At 38.8% G+C, this 25766-nt stretch overlaps 1 protein-coding gene across 2 annotated transcripts in view; it reads right to left on the reverse strand.

Moving 5' to 3' along the window:
* Positions 1-25494, reverse strand: part of rph3aa (rabphilin 3A homolog (mouse), a) — a 34031-nt gene extending 8537 nt beyond the window's left edge. Inside the window, exons 1-4 of one of the 2 annotated variants that reach the window (XM_026943666.3) lie at positions 21348-25494; positions 6436-6570; positions 5417-5546; positions 4107-4190 (exon numbers count right to left, since the gene is read on the reverse strand). In XM_026943666.3, the coding sequence (XP_026799467.3) occupies positions 4107-4190; positions 5417-5546; positions 6436-6542 (321 nt within the window). In that variant the 5' untranslated portion in view covers positions 6543-6570; positions 21348-25494. The remainder of the gene's footprint in view (positions 1-4106; positions 4191-5416; positions 5547-6435; positions 6571-21347) is intronic. The other variant, XM_026943667.3, reaches the window with a different exon arrangement.
* Between the last annotated feature and the right edge of the window lie 272 nt (positions 25495-25766).

Below are 25766 nucleotides of genomic sequence, written 5' to 3' on the forward strand. Positions count from 1 at the left end.
TATCCATACAAAATTCAGTTCTTGAGATGCCAGATGTCTTTTGTGCAAGGAAAAAAACTTTTTGAGGACTTTAAAGGGTTGATACTATTAATTAATTAATAGTGCCATAATATTGGCCTCAGATAGCATGCCATAGTATTTTAAGAGGATTTAAAATGACATAAATATGGTTAAAATTACATAAATGTGGTTACATCAGGCTGTCAGACAGTGACACTGAACTTAATACTGCTCCTCGCTTGAGTAGATACTGCGCAAGAAAGTCTGTAGTTATGTCTGAATAACGTTGTGCAAAGCACAACCCTCAGTGATTAACCACACAGTATGAATTTCCAAAGAAAACATACTGGTGAAATGTTACTAAGATCAGGGGCATCCCTGCAGGGAGAAGAGTGGAACTGACTACCCAGGTGGCCTAGATCAGGACTGTTCAGTCTTATCTGCAAAGATCCACACCGAACCTTAAATGACAAGCCTGGACACCTGTGTCATAGGTGGAGTAGGCTTTCAAAAAGCCTGGAGTAAAAAGAGACTCACAGAGACTGGAGTCAAAATCAGGGTGGAGAATATCAAGTGCATGCTTTTAAACTCACAGTGCACCACTCTGGGTAGTGTAAAAATGTACCCTTGCAGCCCCTGCATATGGTGCCCCTGCATAACTCCAACATTATCATCAAGTATGCTGATGATACCATGGAGACAGGTCACATCAACAACAATGATGAATCGAACTCCAGGGAGGAGATCCGTAGTCTAGTAGCATGGTGTTCCACCAACAACCTCATCACCAAGAAGACCAAATAAAAGCAGCAGACACTCTCCTGTCTAGAAGTTCCATCAGTGAGACTGAAGTAGACCGTTTCTCCAGCTTCAGGTTCCTGGCTGTCCACATCTCTGAGGATCTGTCCTTGCACCAAAATTCTTCAATTCTGGTTAGAAAGGCACAACAGTGTCTTTACTTCCTAAGGAGACTGAAGAAAGTTCATCTGTCTCCCAGATCTTAATAAGTTTTTATCACTGCATCATTGAGAGCATCCTGACCAGCTGCATCACAGTGTGGTATAGCAGCTCCACAGTGTCTGAAAGAAAACCCCTGCAAAGGGTGGTGAAAACCACCCGACACATCACTGGTGCCCAGCTCCCAGCAACCTCATCAGGGACTCCTCCCATCCCAGTCACAGATTGTTCAACCTCCTTCCTTCCAGGAGGAGATACAGGAACATTCGTACCAGAAACGGCAGGCTCAGGGCCAGCTTCTTCCCCACGACTATTACCCTGCTAACTCTACACTACACTGTTAGGCTACTGATGTTTTACTGCCTCTAATCATCCTGCAGTTCTATTCTACACAGTATATTCTGTATTATCTCTATATAATTAACGATTCAGTATATATCTTAGGTTATCTTTATATATCTATATATTATCTGTATATTCATTGTATATTATCCATGGATAATCTGGGTACTGTTGTATATACAATGTACATATCTCTTACATATATTTATGACTACTAATTGCATATATTATACTTTTTTATACCTACATAGTGTAATTACCATTCATATTGTTATCTACTCAGTAGCTGCTGCACATATTCACTGCCCATTGCCTTGTTATTTATTTACTTATATACATATTTAAACTGCACTCTGTTAATTTGCACAATGCTACTATTTGCACTTCCAGTAGATGCTAAACTGCATTTCGTTGCTGAGTACCTGTACTGTGTAATGACAATAAAGTTCTATCTATCTATCTATCTATCTATCTATCTATCTATCTATCTATCTATCTATCTATCTATCTATCTATCTATCTATCTATCTATCTATCTATCTATCTATCTATCTATCTATCTATCTATCTATCTATCTATCTATCTAACAGGTTTACCCTCCAAGTGTGCCTTTAGACTCATTTAGAGTCCCATTAGGATCTGAGAGCGAGCAGTTTAATAAGTTCCACAAAGATTTAGACTTCCTTATTTAATTCTGTATCATCACTATGTTAGATTTATAGTCAACTAAGGTCATATAACAAGCTATTGTTAAGCATGTTTACCTGACAGAATGCAACTAACTTCTTAAAGTGATACAAAATTATTTACAAAAACTGCAAAACTTCAAACATGGCATGGATTTGCACAGAGCCCAATTTGCATAACATAAAAACCACAGAGGAAACCAGGATTTTAACCATAAAGTCTGAATTATTGAAGAATCCAGGCAATTGTCAGCCCTTTGTATTATTTGCAAATGAGGGTGCTCTAGATTAGGGACAAATAAAATACTTTAGTGTCTGCATGATCATGTTGTATTATGGGATGCCGTCTGCATGCTGCCCTGTGACAGCAGTGACTCATCAAAGGCATGAATCATCTCATTATGGTGAAAGAGCCTCCTAAAGTCAGAGGTGCTGAACCTGTCAAGCAGAAAATGACAACCATATGCACCGCTCTCTGTTTCGGTGTGTTAAAAAAAAATAAACAGTTAATCCCCTTGAAAAATTCAGTGACACTTTATTTGAAGGGTACCTACAGAGAGATGAATATGAACTGAATATGAATAAATGGAATAAACAGTATAGATGGAATGAACAGTATATATATATATATATATATATATATATATATATATATATATATATATATATATATATATATATATATATATATAGAATGCACACTTTGGACTGCCTGGATTAAAAAAGTCCCATCGGTCTATTCAGCAGTGATTGAGGACTGTGCTACCTCTGTTTTTATCCTGTTTTTCCTAATGGGGCATAGTAGTAAGGTCTATTTTTAAAAAAATACAAATACAAATACAGATACAGACCGTGGCATTGCCTTACACTCCTACTTCATAGGGTCTTTCTGACACATACTTAAGCATATTCACTGCATGTAATGCTGACGATTTATAAAATGCTATGTCAAAACTCTTGAGTTGATATTAGAGGGTTTATGTGACTTTTTTCTTCACATGAAAGAGAGAAGAAGCCTCAGTTATAATTCTGGGTCAACTGATCGAGATTGCCTCTGACATTTTTTTCCCTTTATCTTGCAAGTTGATGGTTTGTTTTTACTAAGAGCACATACAACACACTGTAGAAGGTATAAATAGTGTTACAAATGCAAATTGGAATAACACTTTAGTCCGAGGGTATAGCTGACTGGTATATGGACTTTGTAAAAATGTAAATTTGTAATGATGCTTGATAGTTTGAATGCAAGGACACTGAAGAGCATTGAAGAGCATTGAACCAATGTTCCTCCATGTTCCTAGAATAAATAGATACAGCAAATACATCTCCCAAAAGCTAATGACAGATCAACATGAATGAGAACTTCCAAAATAATAACTTCAAAGATATGTCAACCCATAATTATAATTTATGGTTCTTCTCTCTTTCAAGACAAAGTTATTATATATTTTTCATCAAAAATATTTCAGATTTTTACATAAGCCTTACACAAATCTTCCATTATTGCTTTCATGCTGTACTTCTGCTTGAAGCTACTGCTCTTGTGACTCACACTCTGCAGTTATGGATGGATATCATAAAAATGTACACTTCCCAAAACAGTTTGCCCAAGTCGCACCCTTTCTTCAGTGAATAATCTCACCTGGATACTGTAGACTTGCTGCTGTAATCATAAAGCCTGTCTTGTGCGCACACACTTAGATCTGTTTGCCTGTTTCTACAGTTAGAAGAAGAGTAATGATTTAAAAACCCAGTATCCTTCTCACCCAGAAGAGGATGGTTTCCCTTTTGACTCTGATTCCTCTCAAGGTTTCTTATTCATGTTGTCTCTGGGAGTTTTTCCTTGCCGCTGTCGCCTCTTGCTTGCTCATTAGGAAACTAAATCTACATTTGGATTGTTGTAAAGCTGCTTTGTGACAATGTCTACTGTAAAAAGTGCTAAACAAATAAAATTTTTATTGAATTATTCATGCCATACTTGTGAATGTGATATGAAAGCCCAAAATAGGTCAAAGAAATTGTTTCCAAAATTTCTTATACACACTGCACAAAGTGGCTGTGTGACAAAGGACCTATGGACAAAGGACATTATGAAATGACATTATTTAATGATTTCTGACCTCTTTGTGTTCACTGCATATCTTGCACAGCCATACAGGGCAGGAACGACTGTTACTCCGAATGCCACACTTGGTGCATATGTGCTGTGGTGGGCAAGAAAACACACACACACACACACTTACATGTACACACATATTGGCCTCAAGAGACTGTACAAGTGCAAACACACTCACAGAGGCCAAATAGCATCAGCTTTCAGTGCATTTCCACAGCATGTGACATCACTAAAGATGGACTTTAGTGCTGATAAGGAATATTACATAGACTTTTCACAGGATGTGTGCAGCAGCTGCACCTGTGTCATATAACTGAATGTTTGTTTGGTGGCACACTATTTTACAATATAGTAAGTGCAGAGTATTTAATAGCTGGATAGTAAATACTTTGCATTATTGGATGTTACAGTGCATAATAAACTACCCAGCTTGTATAATAGAATGTGGTGCCACAACACAATAATTTCAGAGCTTAGCAAGTAATAATGTAGCATTTACAAGTAATACTTGGTGTAAGATGAATATGCAAATGCATAATAAGGATGGTGAGAACTGCCTCATATATTTGAGCATTTTATGCTTGGAAATAACACAAAAGTGGTACTACCAGCTGTCTCAGTAGGGGTGCGTGAATATTGGAATAGAATATGTAGGTAGGTATAAGCGACAAATTTGCAATAAGAAAATAAGTCTACTTATTGATTTGCATTGCATAATTATTAACCCCTCTTGAACTTTTCCACAGTTTGTAGTGTTACAACCTGGAACTGAAATGGATTTGATTGTGTGTCCTGAATCTACACAAAATAGTGTACAGTAGTTTGCATATATAAAAGTTGTGATTGCATAAGTATTCACCCCCGTTACTGTGAAACCCCTACATTAGTTCTGGTGCAAAACACTTGATCTCAATGTAAATAAAGATGGATATAATTGCTCTAGAGAATATCACGTACAAACCCACATTATTATTATTATTTCTTTATATTTCCAACCTGCACCACGTATTACTTACAATACTACATATTTACTTATTAATGTCTGAGTAAATATTTTACTGTAGCACCATGTACCGTATACACTGACTTTGTTTCTTATTATATTATTATACCACACAGCACCTGTGATTGCTCCATATTAACGTATAAATAGTAAGTAGTTACCATAAATTTTTAAAACCATAAACTTAGGATTAGAAAAAATGTTGTAATTGAGTCAAACCACTTGTGTATTATTATATACAGGCCACATAGATTTTACTGTAGCTGTAGATCTGGTACAGCTGTAAAGATCCTAAGACTCCTGCTCTATACCTTCTTGCACTCATCACACATGACCATGCTGACTCCCATCAAGCCGAACTGCTGGCCGCAGAGCAGGCATTGCGAGTGGCCGTCACCGCACGCCGTCCTCTTTATCGTGTCCAGCCGATTGACCAAACGTCTGCAGGACACAACAGCGGTAAGCTCATTACACACTCCTTCAACTACTCCTTAAAGCCCTTAAACACTCCTTCTTAAATTCTACTGATAGAAGGAATCAAAAAAGTCGCTTTGCAAATTAAGTGTTGAGGTCAGGAGTATGGGTGGAATGCATTAGCAGATCAAATAAAGACAGATTGCTAATCAGAAAGATTGATAGAAAGCTGTAGTTTAACATTCACTATTAATGACTTGCAGAGGTGTCCAGCTCTTCCTGACTCATGCAGCGGTTGTAATGGAGCCAAAATGCAGTAGCAAACACCGAGAATGATGTGCTTGTGCTGAATCATTGTAAATCACTTTAGAAAAAAACGTTTTAATGAGTCCATATTTTTCCCCAATAAATTTCTCTTTCCATTTAGATCTAGTAGAAGTGGATTTACTTTTGCTTCAGTTTTCCTCAGTGAAATAAAGTCTTTTTTGCATCAACCAACCAGGAAGTAGACTGAGATCAGAGCACAGACTCAGCAATGATCCAGCACTTTTTGATAAGTTGAGGTTCATGTTTGGTCAAAGAGACTTGAATTAGAGGTGTGCACAGCCCGGGACTGTTCATTTCATCCCACTCCTATCTTCTCCCGAAGAATTCTGGCCAATCCAGCCCATTCCTGAAGGAATTCCGACCAATCCCGTCCACTCCCACAGAAAGTTTTAGCAATCTCTGCTGAAGGTGAATGAATGACCGGAGTGAGCACCATATACATTCTCATGTTAATGAACGTGGCCTTTCTGTGGTTGTCCCAGCACCAGTGCACACCTAATTTGAACACTCTAATCTACAGTCTACTGGTTGCTAGTACAAGGAAGGAGCTGAAAAATGGTGTCAGACTGTACTCAGTAGCAGATCTCACCCAATCCGCTCCTGCTCCATGGCCTCAATTAGCTCGGCCCGGGCCAGCACACTGTTGATGATTTCCTTCTCCTCATCCGTCAGCTCCTCAGCTCCAGTGAATTCCATCTGGCCAGTGTATAGCTGTCAGCCTGTCCTACAGCCACAAGGAGAGAGCAGCAGGTTCACACATGCACACTCGCATATAATCAGCAGCAAATGCATTCACTAGGAGCCAACAATCTTGAGAAAAGAATGTTATTAGCTAGCTATGGCTATATTTTAACTGAATACAGTCGAAACAATTAATACCTTTGGGAAGTAGAAGCAAGCACATAATGAAACATGACATGAAATAATAACAGCAATTGTTAAAAAGGCAAATGAATACTTTTGACAGCCCCTATTATCTTAGGAGCTAAAACACATTATTTATGACTTGTGTGCATTCATTCTCTTTCCAGATGATCTCTTACTACTACTGACAGTGGGTCTTAACTAGACATTGTCATGTATGATCCAAAGTGCTATGGCATATTTCTGCTTTACTCTAGAATGTAGATTGAATGTCAAACAAGCAAATAGGTCCACTAAAACAGATTATTGGCTCGTAAACTGGCTGAAGGTTCTGGACTTGGTTGTTTTTATAGCTATGACAGATTGCTGCAGCATGTGCAAGACGCAGTCATATTAACGTATCCCTTTGTGTTTGAATTAGAAACCTAATAACATTAAGTCAAGTATATTTATATTATCATCCCAACAAGTACAAGCATATGCAGTGGAACAAAATGTTGCTTTTTTTCTAGGACTGAGGACAGGAGCACAATACAAAGGACTACAAAAAAATATTTTAAAAAATAATAATAAAAAAAACATGTATCATGGCTAGAAGGCAACCCTGTTGTGTGAATGTCACAAGAATTATTGATTGGAGTCACCGAATGTTACCATAGAAACAAACTCATTCCTCTGATCAGGTCTTGCTCAGTTCAGCACCTTCTTTACCAAACGCATCATAAAGTTATTCTCATCTTCACTGGGAGAGTGAGTGTTCAATTTGATGCTCGCTCTACCATTTAACAAATAGCTGTGTGCTGCGATACTTATGGAAAACTCAGCCTAGTTTAGTTCTGCTGAGTGTTTGGGGGTCAGCAGGGTGACTGCCTCAGGTCATTCAACCAGCTGGCGGGACGATCAAGAGCTCATTAGATGGGTGGGGGGGTAATCCACAATGCCAGCGGCCTTGCAAATTCATTTATGGTTTAAGTCCACATTGAAGGAGAGAGAGAGAGAGAGAGAGAGACCCTCATAACTGCTTCAGAAAAAGACTGTCCGTTGAGCATTATACTCACTGTAAATAAGATCCAGTGTGTTTAACCCAAGGGTTGCAAAGTCACCATGTTGGTAGAATTTAAAGATCACTCCGCCCTGAAGCACATTAAATATCTGTGATGTGCATAGTGATTTTGGTGCTAATTTGTTGGTTGGTGCTGTATTTTCATTATTCTCATGAGACGTTAGGGGTCGTGTGCCGCTCTGGTGTCACAGGAAGACATTGCTAGTGCAGTCACAAAACTAAACAATCTCAAATATAAAGGATTAATGATACCAATGCATCATTCACTCAAATGCTCAATCAACATAATGTAACCACACACACTTCTCCACTAATTTATGGGAATAAAGCATTAATGACAGCAAATCCAAGCAGTTCATTAATACAACAGTGTATTCCAGATTAAGGTAAGCACTAAAATGGGTTTTTGTTGTTGTTGTTGTTGTTGTTTTAAATTAGCTCACTTATCTGGAGGAGGAAGAGTTGTGCTATAGCAGGAGCACATCCCACATAAAGAGACTGCTGGGTTTTTTTGAGTTTGTACCACACACAGTGCTGTTTTTTTTTTTTTTTTTGAGTTTGTAATACACACACACTGCTGGCTTTGTCAAAAACATTCCACCAGACAACAGATGTTTGATCTGTCCATTCAAATTGAAAGGCTGCATATCACTGCATATTTTAGGCATTTACATCGTGGGACGCTGCAGTGATTGTGATTGGTCACTATTTCACCGGAAGTTTTGAAACGCTTCTACATACTGTATTTGTTAAAAAAAAAGAAAAAAAAAAAAAAAAAAAAAAAGAATGTGAAATAGGTTAATAAGATTGATACGTCATAAATACTTTTACCTCTTTTTTTAAACATATTGAGCATAGACCACTTCACGTGTAAAGCTGTGCTTTGCATGTAATACTGTATGGTTAGACTTACCAGGCTCGTGAAATAAGCGTAATTTCTCATCTTTTCTGTAGTAGTTGGTCTTGTATTTCACATGGTAACGTGGTTTGCTTGTAAAGTATATCACTTATAGTACAAAATACTGCACTCCCACATTACTACAATACCCATAAGCCAAATAACCTCCTAGTCGATCTGAAAAGTAGGGATTTTTAAGAGACTACGGAGACTTTCCTTGTTCTGAAAAAATTCCTGCATTATCGTACCTTGTTACCACTTGAATTACAAATATGACTGTCTCTTTGTGTGTAACTACCACAGAGAAGACATGAAATTAGGCTTATTTTGTGATCCCAGTATGTGTAATCATGTGTCGGGAAAAGCTCGGCTCAATATCTTTTAAAAAGAGGTCAGATTATTTATTACATATTGATCTTATTTAAATAGTGTAGTGGAGAGACTGGCAGAGAAAGCAAATGCTGGACTCAAACTTCCAGAATGCAATGCAGCTATACTACACAGTTGTGACGAGCTACAGCAGATACTCAACTGGACTACAGGATGATGAGTATGATGGTGTTGATAGCGGTATTACCATGAATGTTAAAGCTTTAGAACTTTAGATCTGTTTGAGCAGAGTGTACAGACAGTCTAAAGGACTAAAGCGCTGCTGCAGTGTTGAAATGAACCAAAGAAAACACAGAACACAGAATTCCTACTCCAGAGCTTGGGATGGTCTCCTCGTCTCGGAGTTCAGCAAGTGACGTCAAGTCAACATGGCTGATAACAACACCAGCAGTAAACAAAGTATAATATATATACAAGTATTTTCTTTAGATCAATTAGAATACAAGCATATAAGCTTGTTATATCTATAAACTATACAGTTTAATGTTTTGAGGAAGAAAACATACTTTACTCATCACAGTTAACTGGCTAGCTTGTTGCCAACAAAAGACAAGCAGGAGGTTTCAGTGGTTTTTTCCTACTTTAGCTTGACCACACACAGAGATTGAAAATGGCATAATTCCAAGGTAAGTCAAATGCAGCATAATTTCCATTGTAATCACTATCCGCAAATAGTCAAATAGCATTGTGGGTAATGTAGGAAACCTTTAACCAAAGTGAAATCAAACCCTGATGTCAAAGAAAGAAATGAAAATAAAAAAAACTCAACTCAGAATTTCATTACAAAATAAATCTTCGACACCACTTACGGTCACATGTTAATTATAATCATGCTATATTTGCAACAAAAAAAAAGCTTTCGTTCACACTGCTCCATTAGCATTGCTGACAGGAGGACAATGTACTCAGCAATAATAAACAAAGTGGTCTCTGAGGAGTTAGTAGGGGAATTGACTCTTTACTGTTAAAAATCCACTAGCAAAGAGCAGCAAAGGGTCATGCTGAGGTCAAAATTGATGTGGTCGAGTCTAGCGTTCGAGTCCTCAACCTTAGATAACCAGATCGTTACTCTAATACACTAAAGCACCTAAGTGCATAACATAATGCTTGCCATTTGCAAGACCTTTTATCTTATTTGGTAATTAAGGTCTGTTGAACTATGGGTATGGCCAAGACCATATGTGCATCATTACGCTAGGAGTACTGTATATTGAGCTCGTAGGCTGTTAAGTAAATAGCGTGCTGGGTATTTATACCACTGCTTTATTCAGCTCTGCACTTTTACAACCTCTCCTTTTACAATGAGAGTTTAGTTGACACCATTACGTCATTCATTAACTGCTTTATCCTGGTCAGGGTTGCAGTGGATCCTGAGCCTAACCCTATGGATGGAGAACCTTAAGGAAAATACAATTCTTATACATGCACAAGGTTATAAGAACGTGGCACGTATGCAACAACTAGTCACTGGTGGTCAAATGAAATTGAATTACTGTTTTGTGTTGGATGACCACCAGAGAAGTCACTTCAAATCAGAATGGTGTTTCACTGGCCCTCATGTAAAGTGATTATATTACACTCCCTCTGTAATGGCAAGATGCTGACCTGTGTGTAAGTCAGTATATTAGTGTAATGGTATCCATCTATAAGAGTGAAATATAAATTCATAGACCCTTCATTACATTTGTAACCTCAGTCAGTAATGAGAGTGGACCTTGATAGTTTTTCATTCACTCATTCATTCAGGGTCACAGTGGATCTGGAGCCACTGGGCATAAGGCGGGATTACACACTTAATTGGATTGCAGAGGCACCACCTACATTCACACACTCATTCACATATTTTAGCATAGCCAATCCACCTACTGGCATGTTTCTGGGAGGTGGAAGGAAACTGGAGAACCTGGAGGAAACCTACTCAGACAGGAGGAGAACATGCTTAATGCCACAGAGACGCTACGCCTTGATCATTTTTGCGAAACATTTTTAACAGGTTTTTACTTAGCAATAAATAAATTCTTGTATGACTATTACAATATGTTTAAAATGCTTGTGCCTGGGGCTAAGAAATAAAAATCTGTTTTATTGTTTGAAAATCATGACATGTATCACCACCTCTGCAATATATTCTCCTACACAGCTGCAGTGAGATAAAATTAAAACGTCTGTGGTGTGCCTTTTGACATTACAGTATGCCATATCATCAATGAGTCAGTGTGCTGATCTTTCTAGCTCAACCACTTTAGTCAGATTCAGCTTTTGCCCCATAGAGGCATGCTAACCACTGATTGAAATGTCGAGGAAAGAGTGCTGACAGTGAGGGCGAACTAGCTGAAGATGTGACTGATTGCTGTCTGGGGGTGGAGGGCAGGGAGAGGCAGGGAGGGAGTAAGGGAAGGAAGGAAGGAGGGAAGCACTGAGAGTGTAAAGAAGTGAGAAACACAAATGAACGGAAACTGCAGCGCATTCAGCATCATTGTAGCTATTCATCTCATCAGCGCTTTTCAAAGCCTGCAAATCGAAACGAGCCAGGATTCGTGCCCTTAGCTAATAGTTCAACATTCAACTGACGCAAAAAAAGGCACTATCTCGCTTTTCGGCTTTTTATTAAACATTTCAGCTCAGTGCTCTCTTCAGCGTGTAGTAAAAGAGGGTATTAGAATCTTTGGTGTATATCATCTGGATTTGAACACACAATTAGTTTTGGATATGGGACATCGTTCCATGCTAATTCACAGTTATACATAAGCTCTATGTATGGTGTGTCTGGATGTTACATAATAACACAAATCTGCAGAGAGTGTGGTGCAAAACACTGGCAAATTTGAGATCATTACCTACAGATATGCCAGAGGTGTTTTTACAGACTCTTAAATCATACTCATGCACTCCTGTCCAATTAAAGTTCCCTGTCACACATGAAATTGAATCTGGATCCATGCACTTGCTATGGATCATCTGTACCAGCCAAAGGGACAATAATTTATAGTCAACCTCTAAATGTCATTTACTATTCAAGGACATTCAGGACACTGACTGGATTAGAAATTTATTATCCGCACCATATTCAATGCCATCACTTCTTTAGGTGCAAAGAAAGGTGATGTACTAATTATTCATATGTAATGAGCTTCAGGACAGGCTGAAAATTGCAGTAATGCCAAGCACATCAATCTGAGTTAGTATACTAGTGTACGCCATTATGGACTACAGTTGGATAGATGTTGAATTTCAAGCAATTATCTGGCTGGCAGGAGTTAAAATTACAGATTTCCAATGAACTATTGCAGTGGTAACATACAACACATGAACAGAAATAAATCATAATAAATGGGAGAAGACTGTAAGGTCATGTATATTTTTAGCTTGAGTTTGTAATGAAAAATATTACATTTCATTAGAAGATTTATGAAGTGCAACCTCGAACATGACACTATGCAGGCATAGTAAAATAATGAAAAATACTATTTTGGGCTCAGTTCCATTTCTTGCTGTTTCTGGTGTACCACTAAGGCCTACACTAGAGGTCTTTTGTTTACATGCAATGAGGCCTTGCACAATTGGAGAGGACTGTGCCCATTTCAAGATGATTTCACACAGCAAGACCTCCCTGCCAAAACAATGTGCTGTGAGCGCTGGCAAAACAATATGCTCTGAAAACAGATTATATGGTACTCTAGTACTAAACTGTAGTGATAGAGTCAACTCCATTCTCTGTCTCTAAAGCTATATTTGGCAAATCCATGTGTTTATTCACACTTGAGTGACCCCAGTGCCAATCTTTCCACTCATCCTCAGCTGTTCTAGCAAGCCCCGTGTTATTTGACTGTATTGAGGGCTCTGATGGTGCGATGTGTCGGAAAACCCCCAGGGCATCCAGACAGTGTCTGGTCCCCTTTAACTCCAACACCTGCTCTTCTCATCCTTCCAAACCCAGGCCTTCTGTTGGTATTTTTCAGCCTCCACTTCAGCCAAAAAGCAGAAATCAAAACCATACATAACTAAGTTTAACAGAAAACTTGATGTGTGTGGAGTGCATGGGAAATAGGTTAATGAAATTCATAGATCAAAAGCGAGACATGGAGATTTAATTTGGAATGTTATTCAATGGATGAGAGGGGAAAAGTGGCAAGATGAAGACTATTCTAAATTCAATAATGTGTTACACAAACACATCTGAGTAAAACAAAGTCTCAGAGAAAAGACAGGAAGAGGACAACAGAGCATGACTCAAAGAATGATATATTGTCAGAACTTAAGCATATCATTTAGACATTATATTACATATTACAGGGTGGAAATAACAATTGTCACAGTTTCTCCCTTTGCATTGTGGTTGCCATGGCGATACATGATACATGCTAGTGTTTGTTTAGTTTTAGTTTTAGGCCTGTCTCCGCCCCTGTCCTGTCATTGGTTTGTTTCTCAAATGTGTGCACCATTTCTGTGTTTACTCCAGTTAGTGTGTCTGTGTATAACTTGCTGCTTGTTGTTTAGTTTTTAAGTCTTATCTTGCTTTTGTACTGTTAAATCTGAGTCTTGTTTCCTGCGTTTCAATGTACTGACTGGTTATGACATTTGCCTGTTTTCAATTCTGATTATGGATTGCCCTAATCAAATACACTGCACTTGTGTCCTGCCTCATTTGCTTGCATGCTGCAATAATCACTTTTGTTTTTTTATTACTGAAATCCCAATTATTTATCTCAATTATTCAGGCAAGTTTTGTTGGTTTGTTGCAATTTATTAATTTATCATTTTAAATAAATGGACTACAGCCTTTTCTTTCACGCTGTATATTCAAAGCCCATTCCTTTAAACATATACATACTAGGCTCACTAATCACATCTTAATCATTTGAATGCTAAATATAAACACAATTAGGCTCATAATAAATAATTAAACAAATATGCCACCATATTCATTGCCAATTCCCACCCACTAGCTAATTTGTCCCATTGCACGGCAGCTATCATCTGCAGAGGTCATAGGATAACATGTTTCCACTGCAGCACATTAATCCACCACATCTTTTCAAACTGCCACTTATGCAACGGAAGTAGTTAATTAGCTTTTCTAATTACTTAAATTTTCATGTACATATAATATATGTGCTACTTGCCTGGGATGACCAATGCTTCAGAAGTTGGAATAGTGTTAGAGTTTTTAACAGAATGTACAGGAAAATGCATCAATCCTTTGTTTTGGAGTTGATTAGAAAAAAAATCTGTTCATGTGTGTCAAAAAATAATGCTACCCAGTTTGCTGTAATCTTCTTGGAAAGCTTCCACTGGAAGAATTTGTTTCCATTCAGCCACAAGAGCATTAGTGAAGTCAAGCACTAATGTCGGGCTTTTAGATTTGGCTTGCAAATGACCCATCAAGCTCATCCTAAAGTTGCTGATGGGGCTGAGGTCAGGGCTTTGTGCAGGCAAGGCACATTCCGTCAATCTGTTTTCTAAACCTGATTTCTGATAGGACCTTGCTTTTGTACTGAGACAGGAAACTATCCGCAAAGTGTGAAGCTGAGTGCTGTCTAGACTTGTGTGCCGTAGTGCTCGGGGGCCTAGTCAGAACCATGAAAACCTGCCCAAGCCCATTATTCTTCTGCCACCACACTATACAGTTGGTATTATGCATTGAAACAGGTAATGTTCTCCAAGCATCTACTGCCAGACAGTGATGTGTGACTCATCACTCCAGAAAAAGTATCCACTGCTCCAGAGTCCAATGATGATAACTTTACATCACTCATGCAATGCAGCTCTGGCATTGCATTTGGTGCTTCTAGGCTAATATGTGGTTACTTAGCCATGCAACTAAATGCTATTTAGCTCATTGTTCTGATGAAGTTTTTTTTTTTTTTCTTGCTAGACATTTTCACTTCGCTTCCCATTTTAACTTCACTTAAGCAGGGAAGGTGTAGGGCAGGAATTTGGAAAAGCGTCAGTCAGTGATGGTTTTTCCACTGAAAGTCTGTGAGCTCTGCAGTTTTTCTATTAAGAGATCACCTCAGTGGATGCAGTATAGCAAAGGGATAAACAGTCAGCAGAGAAGGAGAGTGAATTCAGCAGGACAGGAAGAGATGAACTCTCTATAACCAATAAATGAGACAGCATCTGTGAAGGGATCCATAGCTCTGGGGCAGAGATACCACGATGATAAAACTGAAATGCAATTCTGTTCCTGATGAAAGAAGAGCCAAAATGTTCCATGGCAAGTTGCAGGGGCAAGGGTCATCCAGAGAGAGGTGGCATCAGACACTGATTTCCCAAGGTGGAGATGGTGGACCATCGAAAAGAAACCCTGAACACTGTAATCCAGGTGTGCCAAGAAAGAAAGACGTACATCAGGAAGACTGATACACTTAACCAATAACATAAGCTCAGGTTTGGCACTCAGTAAAGACAGTCCATGTCATGTTTTGCCAAGAGATTCCAAAGACTCAGTTGGCACATTTATATAAATACAGTAATCTGATTATCACAAGACATCAGCTTTTGGCAATAACTCATCCAACTCATTCAACAACTGAATTACTCTCAACAATAAATGCATTAACTCAAATTTTCTACTCTGTTTTTGAAAGCTTCATCTTTTACCAAATACTTATTTTGGGAGTTTGCCTTGTAAAAATGTTGCTTTGTAGCCATTTGCCAGGTGTTGCGTTAAATTAAGTCCGTGGCGTTTATTGTTTTTGAGACATCTCTAACCCGTCCGGTTATGTTTACACACGTGTAGATGTTAATAAAAAAAGATTAATGATAACAAGTTCTGCATAACCTGATTATTGGGCTGAAATCCAGGTGTCTGTATTGTTTTTCTTGAAACCCAGTAGCAGTTTTAAACCAATTTACTCGTGGTATTCTGTTTACATGACCAGATGAATTATCTGGTAACTACTCACATTATTGGTGTGCATGTAAACTCAGTGAGTATTTCTCATGAGAATTCTAAGGCAATAAAAAAGCCAAGAAGAGGAAACACAGGTGATGGAGTCCAGCCAAAGTCACTGGTCATAGACTCAAAAATCCTCAACTTGTCCTGGAGGCAAAGGTGAAGTAAATGATCAAATAGTTGCCAGAAATCAAGAGAAAGTGAAGGGATTGAAAAGTCACGCACACACCCTGCCAGTATGATGCAGAGAAATGGTATGATCAGTGTTGACATAGCAACCAATAATGGGTAAAGACGGTTCTTGATGAGTACAGCAGAGCAACAAGAAAAGAGGAGCACAGAGGATAATAATAATAATGCCATCATTCTAAACTGTAACTGTAGCATCGGTTCTGTTATCTGCCTCTGAAATTTCATTTGGCAAATCTGTGTTTATTCACACTTGAGTCACTGCAGTATCAATGTCTCACCTCCAATCCTCAGCTGTTTCAGGTAGACTTGTATTGTCTGGCTTTATTGAGGACGCTGATGTCAAGATGTGTGCAAAAACCCTAGGGGGCATCCAGACAGTGTCTGGTCTGCTGTAACTCCAACACCTGCCCCTCCTTGATCTTGTGAAACCACAAAAGCACTACAAATCCATATCACTAAGTAGGGAAGCCAGTAATAAATTGCTATTTGTTAGAATATTTATGTGGCTACACCAAAAAAAATTCAACATGATAAATGAGAAATAGAACAGGAGTTTAAGAAACTATCAAAAAGCCCCTAGGCATCCTGTACATGGGAGATGTCAGGATTGCAGTATAAAAGGGAAGAAGAGAACAGAGGTGATGCCTGTGGCATCATCACTATTTATACGGGACACAACAAGCAGGAAGCCCAGGAATAGGAAGAGATGATGAAGTAAGAAGTTGGATTGAATAGAAGAGGATAAAAAGAGTAAAAGATACAGTATATGATGAAAATGGACAGAGTTTGACTGAAAGGAGAAAGGGTTTGGGAAAGAGAATGAAAAAGAGAGGGTTGATTCACAGTAGATGTGAAGAGAGATCAGCAAAAAGGGTGGAAAACCCCAATCAGACATTGCTGGGATGATTGTGGTTAATTAGATGTGGTAGCTGTTCCAGACAGAAAGAGAATCACAGGAATGAGCAAAGGCTGAGCCATTATGCAAGAGGGCATTGTGCAAAAACACGATTTTCTCCCAACCTTCATTTATTAAGTATATCCTTTTGTTCTGGGCAGAAGTTGTAAATCGTGATCATTTATTTAGATGAGATGCATAGAAAAATATGAATAAAATACTGTGGTGAGCAAAAAAGTTTCTCAGAACGAACAGCACATCAAACCTGGAGGCGGATGGGCTACAGCAGCAGAAGATCACATCGGGTTCCTCTCCTGTCAGCCAAGAACAGGAATCTGAGGCTAGGCTTTACACTGAAACTGGAGAGTTGAAGACTCGAAAAAGTCCAGGCGATATTTTTCCAATCTTCAACTATCTTGACTGACTATCAGGAGTGGAGCTCAACTGGTCTTCTGCTCTTGTAACCCATGGGCTCCAAAGTGTGATGCATTCTGAGATGCTCTTTTGCTTACCATGTTTGTAAAGAGTGGTCATCTGTGTTACCATAGACTTCATATCTTCTATGAATTTTCTGCTGCTACTGGATGTTTTTTTCTGTGTAAACTCTAGAGAATTGTGCCTGAAAATCCCAGGAGATCAGCAGTTTCAGAAATACTCAAAACAGCCCATCTGGCACCAATAACCATGTCACTGTCAGAGTCACCGAGATCACATTTTCTCCCCATTCTGACATGAAGCTCTTGACTTGTGCTTGCATGATTTTTTTTTTTTTTTTTTTTTTTTGGCATCGTGCTGCTGACACTTGATTGGCTGATTGGATAATTGCATGAATAAGCAGGAGTACAGGTATTCCTATTAAAGTGGCTAGTGAATGTATATCAGCATGGGTGGATATTTTAGGATTCAGGCCTAGTCAGCTTTTGTACAGTAACATAAACGATTTTCAAAATGTCACTCCAAAAAATGAAAAGGTCTAATGTAAGCAGCCTGTGAATTCAAGATTGTCAAACAAGAAGTAATAGTATATAAATTCCCACACCAAATTAGTTATGCTTACAAAGAAGGTGTCTAAAAAACAAATGGAACTCTATACACTCTAAGAAAAAAAATCTAAATCTACAACCCTAAAGAGCTTCTTAAGTCTCTCTGGGGGATCCTGGGTTCGATGTAGTATCCTACAGCAGTTCGTTTTTCTATCAGTGAAGGTTCCAAGAAGCTAAGAACTGTTAACTTTTTTCTAATAGAATGGTTGTAAATTTCCACTGTTTTCATTTCCGAAACAATACCTATAGCAAAGCATGACTAATACCTGATACTGACCCGATTCTAAAATCATCATAATCTTCAGTAGATGCTTTATCCTGGTGCATCCGGAGTCTATCCCAGGAACATTTGGCATGAAGTGGGACTACACTCTCACTGGGATGCCAGTCCATCGCAGCGCACCATGCACACACTCATTCACATGGGGATTTTCTGGTAGTAAATCCTCCTACTGGCAGAGAACAGTGGACTAATTTCTTTGTGCACACTTTATGCTTGGAGTTATGGTTGTTCTAATACATAAATCAGGGAAACCACTACAGTGCTGAACCTTAGCTCAAGGGATTTTATTATAGTTGGAATAAAATCTTTCTTGTGTATGAGGCTCCCGAGTACAGTGATGCGTGGTCTGCTACAGTGCGTTGCTGGGAGAAAACCCCTGTCACTTAGCATCTACTACTCGTTGTGTTACAGGCAAACTGTCACTAGCCCAGGGAAGGGAATGGCAAATTGACATGAGGGGGAAAAAAAGCAGCGCTTTAGCTGCACAAGACTGTGTGGGATGACTCTGGGCTGAAGGGTCTTCATTCTGTGCTCGGTGTGTATACATGTCAGCTTACACACTGCACGTCCACTACAAAATAGGGCTCTGGAGGGATGATTCAAAGTGTCTATTCAGGAAGATCACTGGTTAATGGTTTATGAATGATGATGATATAAAAATCCCATAAAATGATTCTCGTAAATGTCAACATTGAAGCTTAATATAGTAATATAGTAAAGATTTCACTGATGTTTAATATGCGCTATAATGCCACCACACACACACACACACACACACACACACACACACACACACACATCAGTATTAACACATAGCAGATCAACCACCCACCCAGTTTTACTCGGAGGAAGAAGCTTACCATCTTATTAAGAACCTCAGCTAGTTCATCCCTCCATCACCATTTTGAAGACTTTTTCTCTCATGAGATTAAACCGTGCTTTAATCCTAATGCTATTTTACTACACGGCTATATGGCAGGATGTAAAATTAAGCACTGTGAGGCATGTGCTTGACCATCTGTCTGAGCTGGAGGAACACACACCTCTGACTGTAGAGTGTTTATTAACGTCATAGCGGCCATGCCTCTTTGCCAGAGATTCCCTTCGGGAATTTGCTAGAGGCGTCGCTCCAGCACCAACAGGCAACAACAAATTTGTCCTGAGCACACACAAAAATTTCCTACTGTCTTGCCTTGTCTGTTAATTTCATTCTGTATTATTGATTCATTACAGCTTCCTCGTGTGAGGGAAGCCCTCCTACGACACGTCAACACAATGTGCCCATGCTTGTGATGTGACACGGGGTACAGTGGGAGCGTTTAAGCAGCTGTTCAGTCTCAGCTCCCTATTAGCAGACAGAAGGCTTTAAGTGCCTTGTCTTCTCTCTGCCACATTTACTACTAGACTACATTTCATCTCCTATTGCTCTGACTATAATGCTTTATACGAGACATCAACTTCAAAAAATAAAAACATTTCCGACATGCTGACTGGAAGTCTTTCGGCATTGTTGTAATTCTTGCATTGTTAATGATGTCCATTTGAGTCCAGTGCATCACATGACTGACTTAAGACAGACCTAAGATATTAGATATTATCTGATTGCCTAAATGTTGAGGTAGAGTTTAAAAGTGGAAACATGACCTAGTGTCGAGACTCTCCTTCCCAAATTATTTATTTTTATAATTCATTTTCTGTCAACTCCCAGCGCATTAGCACACTCCAGTGTTGCACATCAGGTCCACCATTAATATGCATGAAGCCTAATGCGTCTTTCCGATCTCCAAGCCTCACATACTGCTGAGTTCAATGTATACCTGCAATCTGCAACACTGCTGTCTCAAGCCTGATAAAAAACCATAGCTGGCATTCAAACAAAGCTGAGAGTTCACCCAGTGAGAGTTTAACTAAGTGTGCTTTATACTATTCTATACTAACTTTATACTTCCAGATGAATCTGTGACTCTCATCACACCCAAATTTTACCCTGGAGTCTTTAGTGTTTAAAACAAAGAACCCAAAAGAAAAAAAAAAATCTCAAAAATATCTTTCAACCTAATGAATAATATAGTGGAAATCTTGTCTGTAAGCGAGCAATCACTTTTTATTGCTTTTTAATACTATCAGACACACGGTCTAAAAGCTCACAGTCATCTCTCCTTATTTAATACACTGATCATGAGTCTCCTGAAGGTGTGTGCAAATCCCTGTAGTGCTGCTCCAAATTACTATTGTCAAGATGCTCTGCAAGGCACAAAAAGCCCTCTATGGTCACACTCCGGGAATGAACAATGAGACCCAAACTTACGATTCAACAATTCATTTTTAACAACATATATCTTTCCCCTATGTATGTATTTATATATATATATATATATATATATATATATATATATATATATATATATATATATATATATATATATATATGATGGCATGCAGGTAACTGTATATGATTTTAAATTATTTTTAAATAGATAATCATGTGATACTCATGAAATGGCAGGTCAACTACAACAAATGTAATTGTCACAAATTAATTAATACTTGCAGATAATTGGTACAAAAGAAAAACTACTTGCAGATAATTGGTACAAATTAATTAATACTTGCAAGTCATTGTCACAAAGGAATAACTACTTGCTGAACAGTGATTATGGTTAAAATACTTTGTAATTCATTTCTAATCTTTAACATGCCTCAGCGTTGTAGGAAAGTAATGCTGTTTATTGCTACATCATGTCAGACCCTCCATTCATACAACATCCATACATTTCCATACAGTAGTGTATCATTTGAACAGTGTTATGTAACTAGAATGAGCAACTCACATCCCCAAAATTCAGGCATCAAGAAATTCAATCATACTCCATTTCTTTCGTATTTGTAAGTGTCAGTTCTGGATCAGAAACTCCAATGCTACTAAAGGATGAAGATGTCACGGGAACTTGGTGGACGTTGTGAAGAAAACTTACCTTACGACTGATGATCTGTGCTGCGTTCCGACGCAGGAGAGGAGAGGAAAGGAGAGGAGAGGAGCGGGATCACTCTGCCTGTTTCAGCAGGAGCTAAACGCCTATCTGTGTCTCCTGCACACACTGTCTCCTCAATGTACTGCTGCTCACAGAGAAAGAGAGAGAGAGAGAGAGAGAGAGAGAGAGAGAGAGAGAGAAACCTCCACCCCCTCCTCAGCCGCCTGCATTAAATCACAGAGTTGCTGAGCACAAAAGCTCCTACCTACCGCGCACAAAGGCTTTTTCTCCCTGATAGATGATTTACAGTGAATAATAGTGCTCTTAATTGCTATTGTTAGAAGATTTCTAAGGTAATTGCTTTTTTTCCACTGCTATGATGCAAAAATCACTGACGAATCCAATAGGTATTAACATGGGCCTATTTACGCAAAAATATAGATGAGACCATTTACACTTCACCCCCTGCCGCCACATCTTAGTTACATTTTATTCATTTGGCTGACTTATGTTTGAGATAGGATACAAGCAAGCACTTGAGGGGCTACAGGTCTTGCTCAAAGACCCAAGTATGGCAGCTTGACAATGCTAGCATTTAACCTCACAGCCTTTTATTCAGGAGCTCAAAGCTTTAAGCACTCAGCCACCATTCTTTTATGAAACAGATCAATGTTTTTCCTTAAATTCCTCTTAGATTTGGGGTGAAAAATGAAAAAACATAGGCTACATTTATTTTCAACACTATCCACCACTAAGCAACTTAGTTACAACTTAGCAACTGAGAGGATAACATTTTCATTATGGACTCAATAGTGGCAGTGTGGATTTCACATTGGGATTCAAACTTTCAGCCTTCCTATCAGTAGCCCAAAGCCATAACCACTGAGCCACTGCTGCCCTCTAAACACACATTACATTGCCAAAAGTTTGTGGACACCATATCATCAGATCCATGTGAGTCTTCACCAAACTGTTGCCACAAAGTTGGAAGCACAGAATTGTACAGAATGTCTTTGTATGCTGGAGCATTACAGTTTCCCTTCACTGGAACTAAGAGTCCCAAACCTGTTCCAGCATGACAATGCTCCTGTGCACAAAGCAAAGTCCATAGAGACATGGTTTGCATGTGGAAGATCTCGAGTGGCCTGCAGGCCTTCTCGCCCAACATTATTGCCCGACTTCACTAATGCTCTTGTAGCTAAATAAGCACAAATCCCCACAGCCACAATCTAAAATCTAGTGGCAAGCCTTCCCAGAAGAATGGAGATTATTATAAGAGCAAAGGGAGGACCACATCTGGAATGGGATGTTCAAAAAGCACATATGGGTGTGATAGTTAGGTGTCCACAAACTTTTGGCCATATATGTATCTCTATTTTACTACATAACAGAATGCTATGTTCACTTAATTGTGAAATGGTTGCAAACCCATTCAGCACGGCCTCCTTATTACAGAAATGAAGTCAAAGTCACCAATGTTCTTTATTAGCAAGCTCAAACGTTCATATTCCTACTGAAGTGTGTTTCATTAAGGACTTAAGAGAGTCAACAAATGTTGACTTTATTAAGGCAGGAAAAGTTCAGTCAGGATCAACCTCTAAAGCAGTTTTGCTTTGAGTAGCCGAGTCGATACACAACAAGATCAGGAAAGCAGAGAGCAGACAAAGCTGGAGAAGGATATAAAATAAATAAGATAAAGTGTTTATGGATACAATTACGCACAACAACCATCATTCAGCAGTGAAAGAAACAGAGACACAAAGACATTAGAAAAGAGTGGAAAGGAAAAAAAAAAAACAGCCAGAGAGTCACAAAAACAGCCAAAATCATTAGAGGCTAGTGAAATAAAAGTTGACATTTATATCATATTCAGAAATAGCATTATTCTCTACACATATACCTTTGGACCATTTGGTTACTTGCATTAAAGGTCTTCTTCCTTTGAATGTAAGAATATGCAAATGTGTATACTTACTTGAATATAAAAATCTATAAAATTTAATTAAAAAAAAAAAGAAGACTCAGACCAATCTGGGAAAAACAGAAACACAGCTGTATTACATACTTTTCAATGCAGAATGAGACAGAAATAGCTTAATAGAAAATCAGTCTGTATTCTAGATAACATGCCAAAAATTGACCCAATTTTACCTGACATCACGCTTCTTTTCTCTATATACCTGTATCAACTTGACATTTTAGCTCCAGTCCTGTGGATTTGCTGCCATGAACATTTCCCTGCATCTTCACCCAGGTACAAAGATGTCAGCACAGTTCCGATAATTATCCCAGCACTTTCGATCCACGGCTTGCTAATGAGCTAATGTGCTGAGTCAGGTGTATTTGCAGGGAATTACCAGATGTAGCTATAAATACCGCAGAATTTTTTCCCACACACTATTAAGTAGCCTCACTTAAAACTGGAGTCAAAGGCCCTGATAATGCATCATGGCTTTATTGCCACCTTGTGGCAATTATTCAATAGAATAGTAAAGTCTGGCATAATTAAGCCTGGAGATGTCTAAGAAATACTGTGTATTCAGTAAAACCCTGTGTGGAGCTAAGGGTTTTAGTGTAAGTAATGATTTTGTGAAGGTTGTATTGTCAGAAACAAACAAAAAGTTATAGAATATAAATAAGACGACGCAAAGTATTCAGAAGTTCTCAAACTAATTTTCAAAATTCAGCTTCTCAGAAACGTCCCTGTTTTCTGCTTGCTTTAACATTTTGTGTAGGGCTCGGGGGCTGTAACCCTCCGAGTTCAGGGGCATTGCAGTGTTTGGGTCACACAATCTGAAATGCTGGAGGAGTGTGACCAGAATGAAGAAGAGCACCGTATAACCTGAGGTATCACCCAAACACAAGCTGCCACCAGCACCCTGCCTCTAATTTTCATTTATTTTAGAGCACAGGTCTTCAATCTCTCTGCTGGGGCCTCTGCATTGCAGAGTTGTTGTGCTATTTGTTGTTTTTTTTTTTATCTGAATCTGCTGAGTAACCAGTGCAAAAGAGGGAAGAAGTAATCAGTCCTGCTGGAACCTGGATTAGAAAAATGTGTTAATTATAGCTTGGTGCCTTTTGGTTGATAAAATTCTAATCCCCTTTCGTATTTTCATATTCGGTACTCAGACCTATAGCCCCATTACTGACATTGGTCGTGTTGCAGGTAAAGGAATCAAGGCTTACCTGCAGAGAATGCCATGAAGTACTTGGGCTCTATAAATTCATCTTATTTTCCCTGGAAGCACAAACATCAGTGCAAAAAAAAAAAAAAAGTGCACCTCCTACCGCCTCAGAAGCACTGCACAGCTAATGAAGGACTTTTGTCCAAAGCATCCTGTTTCTCTGGATTCTTTGTGCGCTATTAGGAACTGATTTAGTCCCCTAACAAAAGCCAGGCTAAACAGAAACCGGCATGGGGCGATAAACAGAAACGTCAGGCCTGCTCGTTAATTAGATGAGACCGTCAAACACCTCAGGGATGTCATAGCCCATTAGCTGGGTGGTCCTGGTGGTGGCATGGAGGATGCCCAGCAGGGTGATGTTAGCCAGACAGTGGAGCTTGGGAATTGCGGCCTGCATAAAGGGCAAGTGAGACTTGAATCATCATAACAGTAAAAACCATGGTGTTAATCTGGATATTCAGTTCAATTCAATCCAAATTTATTTGCATAGCTCTTTTAACAGTAGACCTTGTCACAACGCAGCTTAAAAGAAATCCGGATGTAGGTTTTGATCCTTAATGAGCAAACCAGAGGCGAAGAAGAATATCCCTGAGATTACAAGAGAGGACCCCATCCTCTTCTGGGTGATACTGGATAACGGGATTATAAACCATTACAGTATACATACAGTGTATAAATGTGTTAAAAGGATGTTCAGTGTGTGTATATTGTGAATTAAAGTCCTGGGATGAGTACAAGGCTTGTGACAGCAGTGACTTTTTATTTTGTTGGGGGAGGACAACATTAATAACGACAACGCCTTACCAAGAGTCGAGAATTTGGGTATTGGAAAAGGGAGACACATTTTTCTCAGCCTTTGTGTCAGAAACAAGGTCACTGTGGTGCACACGCATTTCTACTGTAAGATATATTGCTGAGATTGGGTGAGGGGAAAGGGGAATAATGTCTGTACATCAGAAACAAGGTCACTGTGGTGCACGCACATTTCTGATGTACGGACATTATCCCCCTTTCCCCTCACCCAATCTCAGAAATACAGTAGAAATGGTTCTGTACATTATAGACACATCACCCGCACCAATACTTTGCCTTTGTTTTGTGGAAATGTATTAGATTTAATTCCAATTATTTGCTATAAAACAAGATCTTGGTGCCAGAGGTGTGTTTTCAGACAGACAGACAGACACTTTATCAATCCCAATGGAAATTGCAGAACTAAACTAGAACTTAAAATAAT

Source organism: Pangasianodon hypophthalmus, chromosome 17 (assembly GCF_027358585.1).
Source record: "Pangasianodon hypophthalmus isolate fPanHyp1 chromosome 17, fPanHyp1.pri, whole genome shotgun sequence".
In the NCBI taxonomy this organism is placed as follows: Eukaryota; Metazoa; Chordata; class Actinopteri; order Siluriformes; family Pangasiidae; genus Pangasianodon; species Pangasianodon hypophthalmus.